Source organism: Nuphar pumila, chromosome 13, assembly GCF_984573655.1.
Source record: "Nuphar pumila chromosome 13, dmNupPumi1.hap1.1, whole genome shotgun sequence".
In the NCBI taxonomy this organism is placed as follows: domain Eukaryota; kingdom Viridiplantae; phylum Streptophyta; class Magnoliopsida; order Nymphaeales; family Nymphaeaceae; genus Nuphar; species Nuphar pumila.
In genome coordinates, this window is record NC_143261.1 from 70797708 (window position 1) to 70810642 (window position 12935).

At 41.3% G+C, this 12935-nt stretch overlaps 1 protein-coding gene and 1 long non-coding RNA gene across 2 annotated transcripts; one reads left to right on the plus strand and one right to left on the minus strand.

Annotated features, from left to right (window-relative positions):
* Nucleotides 1–1884: 1884 nt before the first annotated feature.
* Nucleotides 1885–9410, minus strand: LOC149818652 (protein ENHANCER OF LHP1 1-like). Its single transcript, XM_089986268.1, has 4 exons — nt 9169–9410; nt 8428–8539; nt 7442–7709; nt 1885–2809 (listed from the first exon to the last, which is right to left on the minus strand). Exons 1-4 carry the CDS (start codon nt 9408–9410, stop codon nt 2211–2213), a joined length of 1221 nt encoding a protein of 406 aa, XP_089842394.1. The 3' UTR covers nt 1885–2210.
* A 567-nt stretch (nt 9411–9977) lies between these two features.
* LOC149818653 (uncharacterized) lies at nt 9978–11652 on the plus strand. Its single transcript, XR_016427384.1, has 3 exons — nt 9978–10670; nt 10766–10966; nt 11149–11652. It is a non-coding gene; the product is annotated as an uncharacterized LOC149818653 (long non-coding RNA).
* Nucleotides 11653–12935: the final 1283 nt, after the last annotated feature.

The window sequence follows — 12935 nt, forward strand, 5'->3', positions numbered from 1 at the left end:
ATACAAAGTCAAAACCAAAAGTGATGGAACCCTGGAAAGATATAAGGCTCGTTTAGTAGCAAAAGGATATGCTCAAGAGTATGGCATCGATTATGAAGAAACATTTGCTCCTGTGGCCCGTATGACCACTGTTAGAACTTTAATAGCCTTGGCCTCCATTAGAACATGGCCTATCTTTCAATTAGATGTCAAAAATGCTTTCTTGAATGGGAATCTCGTTGAAGAAGTATACATGGAAGCCCCACCTGGTATTAGTATCCCTAAGAGTAAAGCTCTTCGTCTAGAAAAAGCTCTTTATGGTCTTAAACAAGCTCCAAAAGCCTGGTATGACCGATTTAGTCATGTTATGCTTGATATTGATTTTCAACCTTGTTTAACTGACATTGCTTTGTTTGTTAAGAAATCTGATGCAGGCATCATTATTCTTCTTCTCTATGTGGACGATATGATCATCACCGGAGGAGACAAACAGGGAGTTGCAAATATCAAATCTCTTCTTAAAACTCACTTTGAAATGACTGACTTAGGTTTATTAAGATATTTTTTAGGCATTGAAGTTGCTTATTCCCCTCGGGGGTATTTGATATCTCAATCTAAATTTGCTCTTGATATCGTTTCCAGGTCTGGAATTACAGATGATAAGAAAGTAGACACTCCAGAAGTGGTCAATGTTAAAATGAAAATTGATGATGGAGAACTTCTTGATGATCTTACTCCTTATAGAAAGCTTGTTGGAGCTCTTTCTTATCTTTTCATTACTAGGCCAGATATAACTCATGCGGTTCATACAGTCAGTCAGTTTCAGCATGCTCCCACCTCCGTACACATGGGAGCGATTTTGCGTATTATTAGATACTTAAAATCCTCTCTTTCACGAGGACTCTTCTTGTCTGCTTCATCTTCATTAAATTTAATTGCATATACTGATGCTGACTGGGGAAGTGATCCCAATAATAGACACTCAACTACTGGTTTTTGTGTGTTCCTAGGTGAAACCTTAATTTCGTGAAAGTGCAAGAAGCAGCAGAAAGTCTCTCTTTCCTCCACCGAAGCTGAATACAGAGCCATGACAACCACCACTATGGAGGTTGTTTGGCTCAGACGATTGCTGGCGGATATGGGAGCTAAAGCAACGCAAGCTTCAAAGATGTGTTGTGACAACAAAAGTGCGATCTACATTGCAAGCAACCGGACATTCCATGAGCGCACTAAACACATTGAGATGGACTGTCACTATGTCAGAGAGGAATACTTACATGGAACCATTGATCTGCCATATGTTACATCAGAATATCAATTAGCAGACTTCTTCACCAAGCCTCTCGCTGCTCTCAGATTTCACTTCCTCTTAGACAAACTTTCGCTCATTGTACCGTAAGTTTAAGGGGGAGTGTTAAAATGTAAACTGTAATATATATATATATATATATATATATATATATATATATATATATATATATATATATATATATATTATTTAATATTATTATATTTTCTTTTATTATTTTCTTTTTCTATTTTTCTTTATTTTCTTTTTTAGCATCTAGTTTAATAGAAACTAGATATTTGATCCCCTGTTGGAACTTGACTGTGCAAATAGCTTATAATAAATGCTGTTGGACTATAGTCCAACAGCTATAATAATAAATGCTGTTGGACTAAGAGACGTTGGAATCCAACGTCTCTTTTCTCTCCCACTTTTTTGTATATATAGGGGTGAACCCCTTCAATGTATATTACCATGCTTCTTAAGCATTTTGTTCATGAATAAAGTATTATTTATTTTTCAAGTGTTCTTCCTTTTATACCCTTTCAAGGGTCATGCTTGTAGTGTCTCCAATAGACACTTGTTTGTGAGTTATTTGTGCATTTGTTGAAGACCACCATTTCATTACATTCCTCACTTCCCATCCTCAGACGAGACTCGCTCGGTGGATACAACCCAATATGAATGCTGTTATTTTCATCTGAATCATCTTTGCTATAGGTTTTCCTGTGCAAACACTTCTTGTCAACTGGAGAATTCAAATCATCACCATCCCCACCAATCTGATCTAGAGTACCAGAATTATGAGCATCATGATTATCTTCCTCATCAGGTGCAAAAAGCTCATCAATGCTTGAACGCATACTAAGAGCACCTTCCACTGGGGACTTAATATGAGGAGGCACAGCACTCTCCCACACACCAAATTTACCCATAACATCAATCACCGCCAACCCATTTTACTTAGGTTTCCAGGATATACAGCAAATTTCCGGTTATCAATGTCCTGCTTCTGCTCCACATCCCAAATGAGTACCTGTTTGTCAAACCCACAAGCAGCTAAGTAATTTCCGTTGGGTGACCAAGACGAGAAAGTGACTTGTTCAGTATGGCCTCCTTTCAAGGGAAACAGTTTCTCGGCAGTATCTCTGTCATACATTACCACTTCATTTTTCAGCCCAGGAACAGCAAGCATCTCACCATCAGGCCTCCAGCTTAGCCCGTTCAAAACAGTCATGTCCAAGCCATTGTTTGGTGCCTTTTTCTCAAGGACGTTTATTGATTTCCCTGAAGAAAGCTCCCAAAAAATAACAGTATCAAACTCATCGATAGATGCCAAGTACTCATCCTTGGGATCAAAAGAAAGACTTGTCACAGGACCTTTGTGTCCCTTCAGCACACTGACTATTGAACCACCAATTGTGGCTATCAGCTTGATGCCATCATCATCACCAGCAGCAGCTAATAAACTGCCAGACTTGTTAAAAGCAAGGGAACAGATGGGTAGGCTGAACCTAGAAACATCACGCTCAAATTCCCCACCTGCAAAGGAAAGACCCAAATGTGAGAAACGGGGAGAAGAAAACTGAAGCATAACATCTGAGGAGCATAAGCAATCACAAAACAAATCCGTTACTTAATCCAAGTTAGACAAACAAATGGTAGTTGATTCCAAGCAACATAAAACATGTCCTAACTATGAGTGTCAACCGGTCGGGTTTGGTTCGGACCCAGGTGAAACCAGACTTGAACCAGAATTTTGGGTATTGTATCAGTTTGATCCTGGGTCTAATCAGATTTACTATAAGAGAAATTATACCCAGACCCGATAAAAACTACATGAACCAGACCCGGACCATACCTGGTAAAATAATAGTTTTTATCATTTTTACAATGAAAAATTGCAAGTTTTAATCAGAACTCGGTCCGGCCCGAGTCTGGTATAAAATTTTACAAACTATACCTGGATCCATGTATTAATCTGACCTTCGGGTCTGGACCAGGGTTTTAATCAGTTCTTATTTGTCACTGTAACCAGACCCTATAGGATTTGGTTTGGGTCGGGTCCGGGTAAATCTGACTCATTGACACCCCTAATACCAACTTATGTCACATAAGTGCGTGTGTGGATAAGGGTGCGACACTTTAAAAAAAACTTGGGTGTGCGGGTGCGGAGAGTATATATATAGTAATGGGTAGGTGCTAAATTAAATAAGCTAAATGATACATGCTAAAATTGATTTATGTACTTGATTTTATAGGGATCAGCTCTTGAAGTATTTGATTCCTACACATGAGTGAGTTTTTAATAGGTTCGAAAAATCAACAGCCTAAAATCTTTGTAAATTTTTTAGGCTCCAAATATCATGTTTTTCATCAATGACACATGATTCATTTGTAGATTCCTCGTGAATCGACCATGCTCAACACATTCATGTGGTCAGATCTGCAAAAAAAAAAAGTACCGGAAGAGCAGAAAAACTCATTTAGCATGTATCATTCATATTTCGTTTAGCACCTACCCACGTAGAGAGAAAAATAAATGGGCAGGCGCTAAATGTTACATGCTAAATGGGTTTTTCTGCTCTTCCGGTGTTTTTTTTGCAGTTCTGACCCCATAAATGTGTTGGGCATGGTTGATTTACAAAGAATTCACACATGGATTATGTGTTTTCGATGAAAAAAATGATATTTGGAGCCTCGAAAATACACAAAGAATTTGGGCCATTGATTTTTGGAACCTTATAAAAACCCACCCCATGTGTCGGAGTCGAACACTTCAAGAGAAATTTAAAAATAAATCAAACAAAAGCCTGAAAAACTCATTTAGTATGTTCCATTTAGCAAGGACCCATTACTCTCTCTCTCTCTCTCTCTCTCTCTCTCTCTCTCTCTCTCTCTATATATATATATATATATATATATATATATATATATATATATATATATATATATATATATATATATAGTGCATGGTAGATGTGCAATCCTTAGGTGCATGCCACCTGCGCAACTCTAAGGGCCGTTCATCACTCCTATGATGGACGGGCACAATAAAAGTGAAAAAAAATGCACAAAAACTCTGTTTTTGTGCATTTTTGCCTGTTTTTGAGCGGGTCATTCATCAAGGCAGTGATGGACGGCCCATATAGTTGTGTTGTGAGCTACTACTTTATATATATATATATAAGTAGTAGCTGACAACCTTTAGGTGCACAGCTACATGCGCAATTGTGTTGGCCATCCATCACAGGGCTTGATGGACGGCTAGCACAAAAAAATGAAGAGGGAGAGACAGAGAGAAGAACAAAGAAGGGAAAGAAAAACAAAAAAGAAGAAAAACCAAAAAGAAGAAGAATGAAGAAGGAAAAAGAAAGGGAAGAAAGAAGAAAAGGGGGGGGAGAGAGAGAGAGAGAGAGAGAATTGTGCCCGGTCGTCGGTGACCTCGTTGGTCACTGGTGGCCTCGCCAGCCTTGCAATGGAGAGAGAGAGATGGAGAGAGAGAGAGAGAGTTGGGGGGACCCCCCTTTTCCTGACCTTTTTTTTCATAACCACACCCCCCAGGACTCGCCAGTATGCACATTTATGTATATAATATAGATAAAAATGAACTTGTATATATACATATATATAGATACATATACATATACATATATAAGCATATGTATGTACATTTATGTATGTAATATATAATATAGAAAAAAATGAACTTGATTAGGGTTAAATCTACCTTTGAACAAAAATAAACCTCAGATTGACTTCACCAGACACTAAAAAAGAAAGTCGTGTCCAAGTTTGCAGTGCCCTGTTAGAAGAGACATAGGTCCCAACAAGTTTGAAGCACACAGCAGTCATCATCACAGGGGCCTAAGGTTGCAATTCCTATCTACCTCATTACAATAGTGGCCAAATTCCCCACCAGGGGAAAAGGGAAACAGGATGATCAAACAGCTTGCTGCTACATACATAAACACTAACACAGGACTTCAGGGAATCGTCCGTTTTTGGCAGCCAAATTGAAGCAATATTTTGTTTCGGACCTACTGGCACCCAAAGCTACAACTGAACAAGGCTGAAAACCCAAACAATTTGAGGTGCCAACCCACAAGTCTCGCCATGACACCCTCATGAGCCTATACCGATATGTTCCCGAAAAGAATAAGATATTTTCAAAACATCACTTATCTTGAAATATTAGGATTTAACAGAATGTAACACTATATTTACACAACAAATATACCTATTTTTTCTTTTGCAATAATATACAGATTTTTCTTAAATTTTTCTCAACAAAAAATTTATTCAATTTATTGTAAGATTTTTCTCAACCCACATTTTGTTTTCCAGAGAACGATATGTGACTGGTAAAAGTTTGTCTCGAACAGAGAAGAAACCACCGGTTAACCAATCCATAAGGCCCTAGAAAAGTCAGCCACACCACAGGCATGACCATGAGTTAGCTTGATCAGTTGACACCTGACTTGTTGGCCCCACAACAGTCAACAGTTCAGACTTGTGGTTAATTGTCTATAAAGCCCATCAGGGAGTTTGACTCCTTATTCAAGGTTGGACAGAACACACTATCTAGCATAAACAGGGCATTGTTCTTACAGTTCTACAGGACATTTTTATTTATTTATTTATTTATTATTTTTTAAAGCCGTCCCTTGTCCCCTCATCTTCGTCCACATTGTTCCAGGGGGAGGAGGGTTGGAACGAAAAAATCATGTCCCGTAGGGGGGCGTTGTTCCAGTGCTCTGCACATCCCGTGTTTCACTGTACCAGCTTCGCACCTGACATGCAGGACGCACAGTCAAACGCGCCATGAGCAACTAGGCCTTCCTCTGTTGCACGCTTTTGTCAATGGGTGAAATTAGTTTAATCCCCAAAACAAAAAAGGACGCTCTTGGCCATCCACTTCATGAAATTAGCATGCTGCATTGTCCAAACCACATATATGGAAAACAAGAGAATGGCAGGTGTCCAAAGCATCTTATTGTGGTTTTGGCAACAAATAAAAATGGTGTTTCCATCTCAATGCAAGGCTTCCAAACAGAGACTAAAATGCATTTTAAAACATGACCAAAGTTGAATAGGAACATATATTTCAAACATGAAGCTAAGAGATCAATGGTTGCCACTTGAGTCGAGCTTGAATCACGAACCATATTCATAAAACAATATTGTGAAAGCTATGACTTTGTAAAGTTGCATATAAATTCAAGAGAAAACAGATTGCTCAGGGACTATGAATTCTCATGTGTGCCAAGGGCTTGTTTTCCCAAATTGCACTTTTGGTCCTCTTATGGGCAGAACATACTCTACGAATCGAAAGGCCAGCCAACTAAGAAAAACCAACTAAGCGTTGCAATGGTGATTTGAGAGTAGTTATTTTTCTTCACATTACAAAACCCCATCTTATGAAGTAGTTTACACCATTAAGCTACAAGCTCTATGTGAAGAATCCGTATTTAAATAGCATCACATTGAATGAAAAACTCTATAATACAACAAAAAAAAAGCACTAATGTTCATCTTCATGTTCTTTCAAGTACCATTCTTTATTAACAAAACGCATGAGCGAAAACCTTACAAAAAATACAGAATATGTTAATTAAGGATATTCGAAAGATTAAACAAAATCATCTGGCATTCTCCCCAGATCTACAAACCCAAATTTCTCTACAACAACCAAAAACATAGCGTAGTTGGAGCGGGCCTCGGCTGTCAGACAGGAAGTCGGGGTCCGACTCCCATGAGCACTATCCCTTTCGTGAACCAAAGCCCAGCATAGGTCCTGAGGGTGAGGGTCCTAGCCCCGGTGCTATATGTCGCCAGGATGGTGATGTTGTCTCCACTCCCGGACACAGTTTCCCCAGGCAAAATATGGAGAAGAAAACTCGCGCAACAACACACGCAAGCATTAATTTGACAAAAAAAACATAAAAAGCACCGAAATAAATTTAGAGCCAAACTATCATAATTCCAGAAATCACGCTTCTTGCATTTCTCCGTATCAAGGGCAAACACGGTTTGCTCAAGAAAGAAATGAAAAAGAAAATAACAGATTGAGAAAAAAAACACAAAAAAGAGAAAACAGATCATACAAGAAGGAAAAGGAAACCCTAAAAAGAGGCGAAACATGCAATTGGATGTTCGATGGTCAGGATATACCTGGAAAAGCGAAGAGCTTGACAGATCGGGAGGAGGAATTGGGGCTGATGGCGAGTGCCGTCACGGTGGCGTTATGCTGAAGAATCGCCACAGAAGAGGAGAGGGGTATGGATGGATGATGATGGTGGAGTCGGGGCCGGCGGTGATGATGTGCTTGGCGCTGCCGTCCCAGATGACACTGCAGTGAGAAGGGGTGCCATTGACGCACTTGTGAGCTTCCCTTAATTCCACTCTCCCTCCTATTATTTCTCTCTATCTCCCTATCTCTCTTTTACCGTCTCTTTCCCCCCCACTCTCTCTCGCCCTGTTTCTCACTTGCCTTTTATAGCTGAGAAGAGAGGCGCAAAGTTTTGGCGCCAGATGCTTGTGGCGGGAAATTAGCAAAATTTACGAAATTACCCGTAGTAAAGATTATCTATGACGAACAAGTTATTCTGGACATGACGGTTAAAGAGTGCAAACGTGTCGGTACAATCTGGATAATGATAAGGTTCGATTGAAAATCGAAATATTTGGGCAAACGGAGCTTGAATCTGAAACTAAATCCGAAATGGATCATTGGGATCTTACATGTGAAAAGTACAAGCGGGTTGGGTTGGATTTTGATTTGGATCCTGACATAGATCCGACAGAAAATATTGACTAGAATTTGAACCTGAATCAAGAAAATTCGTCGGATTGTATAAGTTGGAATCTGGTCCAAATATAAATATAGATTTTATTTTTAACATCTATATCGAATAGTAATATGTTCAATTCGGATCTAGGTTCGATCAAATATGATCCATTTGCACTGCAAATTACGGGATCCTGCGCTGCTATCGAATAATAATATGCAAGGGCATATTCGGCATGTTAAAAGTGGGGGGGGGGGGCGATGCCAAGGTGAAGGAGATGGTTCTCCTTTGGTGGTTAATTTTCTGATTTATTTCTTTCATTCCAGAAAAAAGAAAAAAAATCTTGAAGCGATGATTGATGGCAATTGCAGTATCACTCCCCTCCACTGTTATTCCCCATATTTCCTTCCAAAGACTCCCCATCTCCTTCATTTCTGCTACTCTCACCACTCTAACCATTCCCCACAAGACATGCTCCCGCCTGCTTCAAGAAATCACACACCACCAATCAGCAGAAGCAGGTTAAGAGGCCCACGCGACATGATCACCTCAGGTTTCAACCCCACAACCTTCGTTTACAATTTGCTTGATCAGCATGTATGTCAAAACTTCTAATATCGCGTACGCACGCCAAGTGTTCGACAGAATGCCTGAACGTGATCTCGTATCTTGGAACACGCTTGTTGCTGGCTACGCTCAATTTTGTTTGATGGGGGCTGCGAATTCTGTTTTTGAACTGATGCCCGATCGAGATGCCATATCGTGGAACTCTATGATGGCTGGATATGTGCACGGTGGGGATTGTTGGGCCTCGGTAGATCTCTTTAGTCGGATGAGACGAGCAGGTACCGAGCCAGATTGTACTTCCGTTGCTATAATTCTTAAAGCATCTGCAGCTTTGGATGAAATTGTGTTGGGAATTTTCATTCATTGTCTTTCTTTGAAGATGGGTTTCGGTTCGGATGTGTTTGCCTGTAGTGCTTTTGTTGATATGTATGGTAAATGCAGGGAATTGGGTGATGCACAACAGGTTTGGTTTTTAGTGAAATGCCCGAGAGAAATTGGGTTTCTTGAGCGCCATGATTGCATGTTACACTCAAAATGAGCAACCGTGGGTTGGTCTGGAATGCTGAGCTGATGGCTTCCATGAACGAGATCGGTTTTGGCTTCCTGGCTCGGTGTGGCATGTTCCTAGCCAACTGTAAGTTGATCCTGGCTTTACTCGAAAGGTTGAGGCCAAAGGCAACACCTTTCATTTTCCTTGGGGTGAGATAACCATTACCCACAATGACGTCTATCACTTGTTGGGCCTCCCAATGGGTCTCGATCCTATTATGACTTCTGACGAGCATCTGACCAAACTTTTTCAGGAGACTTTTGGATGTCCACCTCCTTCAGACAGCAAGGTACCGATGAGCTGGCTACGAAAGGAGTTTGTAGTTTTAGCGCATGGCGTTCGCCATTCTCTTTTTGTTTGCATATCGACCTATCTCCTGTACTTGATGGGTGTCATTCTTTTCTCTTCAGGCGATAGGGCACGGGTGCCTCTTAAGTACTTGGAGTTCGTAGTAGAGCCGAGCCAATATGACTGGTGCAACAATATGCTAGCTCACTCATACCACTACTTCAGCCAGTTTGTGTTGAGGAAGATCGCAGATGCTTTGATAGGCTGCAATCTTCTCCTCAAGGTATGCACTTTTATTTTTTCTTTAAGACTTTGTTTTTTTTTGGTCGTCTTTTGACTGCTCCTGACTTTTTCTTTTCGGGCATTCTCAGTTGTGGGGATATACACGGATCCCTGTTAGTAAGGTGATCGTTTCACTTCCTTTTGGTCACCCCAGGTTGGCTTGGTGGCCAGCTCATCATTCTAAGGGAGAGCATTCACAGTCGATTCTCAGGACGGCGATTGACTCATTGTATCATTCCAAGCTACAAATTTCTCTCTTCTTTTTCTTTTGATTCTTGAGTGCAGTGCTTCTCGATGTCTCTTTTTTGCTTTTGACTTTCCTCTACTTGCTCTTTTTCTTCTCGGGTGGCATGGACCCTACACCATAGAGGAGGAGGAGTCTTTGGGAGCTGCCCTCCTGTTAGACTGTGCCCCCTATGGTCTCTTATTCAATCGGATGGAAGAGCTTTACTATCCAGATAGGGTGATGAGGCAGTTCGGTATCCAACAGAGTGTCCCAATAGCATGGGCCTGGAAGAGGATTTACACTTCTCCTTGGTACGAGTCGGAGAGGCGAGAAGATTATGGGAGTTGAAAACGCTTGGAAGGTTCGCGGAGCTTGGGTGCTACAGACATCACCTTGGGAGTGACCCCAAGACGATGCTGAGTACTTGAGGTGGTATGCCTCAGTGCAGTTTGACCTACTTTGCCATAGGATATGCCAGGAGGGAGCAGAGGCAGCGGCTGCAGCACAGATGACACATTAGCTTTTGGCAGAGCCTTCTCGAGAGAGAACTAGAGGTTGATCCTGATGTCTTCTCTTATGAGGAGCTGATTGGCGAACTATCGAGGCTTCGTCGAGATCGTCCTAAGCGAACGAAGGGAGAAGAGCCAACTCGGCAGTGTCCTTGACTTGGGTTTGTACCTGGTTCAAAGCCTTCTTGAGGTACTTTTGTTTTTTCTCTTGTCACTTTCCTTTTCTCTTTTGCTTTGCCGCTCGACCCTGGGCTGACCTATTAACTTGGTCGACTTTTCCAACAGAAGGAAAGAGAAGTGTACGTGGTGCGGATTCATAGCCTGGAGGATGCTTTGTCTAAGCGGACTGTTGCGCTGGAGGAGGCCTAGGGAGCTCGAGGCACTATAGAGGAGCTGCACTGGAAGAGGCCCAAAATGCTCGAGATGTGTTGCCTTTGAGGAGGGTAAAGCAGTTGCATACAACTGCAAGCCACTATTGCCTTTGAGGTACCATCGTCACTCTCTTTTCCTTTTCAAGTTTTGAAATGTAGTCTTCAACACTAGATATTGAGATCATACCATGTTTGGTCTTATAGACCCACTTTTTTCTTTAGAAATTTAGACCCTTTTTTGACAAATGACAAAATGTTTTTGAGGACTTTGGCACTGCGTTTTGAAAAATTTTGCAGAAAGGCAAGCAGTTAGAGTATCGCCAGAAGCTGCGGTTCGTACTTCGAGAGTTGGACCTCACCGAAATGCTTCGTGCATACACAGAGAAGTTGTTGGCTTATTCCAACAAGGAGATAGACCAACTCAACGGATTGGCATCCACACCGGTAGCGGGTTATCCCTAGGGAGGCCACCATTACCTGTTCGGACGGATGTCGATCACCCAGAGGCTTCCTCATCAACTAGAGGCATAAAAGCACGTGGGTCCACTTAGAGGATGGTGAGCAAAGACCCTCGAGGAGTCCAAGCCAGTAGCAGGTCGGTGGAAGGAGCCGGGGACAACCAAGGGGTGTCTCAGGAACATGATATTATGCGTGATTGCAATATGATGTGATGCACCTCTTTGACTTCTCTTTTCTTTTTGCATGCTTGAATGAACGAGTGATATGGACACATGTGACTTCTGAGCATAGGGATATGCAGGGAACGGCACCCTTTCTCGTATAGTAGAGTAATTGTTTTCCACATAAGCCTATCATCTGGCTAGGGAACATAAACTTTTAGTTTTGAATGCCATTTTTACAAAACTCGTGATTTTGTGTGTGCATTTAGTGCCTCTGGTTGCCTCAAATCAAAGTGCCTTTTTTATGAGATTTCAAATTTTACCATTTTGACTTTCTTTTCCTTTTTTAAAATTATCATTGATGTGGAAGAAATAGCTTGGCATTCACCATCATCCTCCTTATTGGATCCTAGACTAAGGTTAAGAGATAACTAGTTATAAGGGTCCATAATGGGATATTTGTGCTACTGGCTGCCACATTTGGACTTTTTAGATATTAGGACTCAATTTGCTTCTAAAACATGGAAAGTACCTCGGGATCTTCTTATGCCTTTGGGAAAGAGAACATTGGAGACAAGTTTAGGTTCACCTTAAGCCAGTTCGCTTTTCTACTTTTTTTCACAACTATTATCCTCCTTGTTACACATGATTTTGTACAATTTTCCCATTCTTTCACGTGTGACTCTTTTTGTTCTTTCTAACTTTTTTGCGTGCAACCACTTTGGCTCTTTTGTTTCTCAAGACTGCAATCTAAACCTACGGTCGGGTAATAACTTTAAGCGGAATCACCAAGCCTAGAGGTATGACAAAAACTCTTTTTTCTTGGGATTCGTGATTTTCACTCTTTGGCCTTGTTTGTTTTTCAGCTAGTTTGGCTATTAGATAGAGTCCACCTTAGGTTAGTGATTAGGCATTCTCTGGAACCGACTAAAGGAGGTTGAGAAGCAATACCTATGATGCTACATTCTGAAAAGATAGATGTTATGCATGAAATGTCTATTGCTCATGTTGGAGCCTAAAGTTTAAGGAACTAGTTTATAAATTTTTAATAGTGATGTGTATTATTGTACTATAAGGCATGCACTAGCATGCATGTACGGGTAATCGCTTCTGAGGAGCAAGGGGTTGTTGTAAACCTAGTGGGAGGCGCAAGGCACTCTCGTTTATGGAATAAAAATATACACATAATTAACCAGTGGCGGAGCCAGAAGTTTTTCGTTGGGTGGGCAGACTTCGGGTCTCAGGGACAATGCCAGAAGTTCCTGGCGATGACTCCATCGTAGGTGGGCTTGCCGAAGGTGGGTCTGTCCGGGTCCTCGGCGGAAGGGAGGGCTGCCCTCTTCAAAGATGGGTGGTCATCGATCTCCATGGCGAGGGGCTGACCACCGTCGTCGGCAGCGGATCTCTTCCGCTTGTTGCTATTTTGGTCTCTCAGCCCTTCATCTAGACGCCGAAAATTGATGG

Bases quoted from the DNA above. Each gene is read 5' to 3' on its own strand.
- LOC149818652 (XM_089986268.1), bottom strand. From the start codon at position 9,410: ATGCTCGTCAGAAGTCATAATAGGATCGAGACCCATTGGGAGGCCCAA. The intron at 7,710-8,427 runs GCAATTGCCATC...AGACGGTAAAAG, and splicing joins CAGTGGAGGGGAGTGATACT to AGAGATAGGGAGATAGAGAG. The intron at 2,810-7,441 runs GTATATCCTGAC...TTTCCTTTGCAG, and splicing joins CAAGCTCTTCGCTTTTCCAG to GTGGGGAATTTGAGCGTGAT.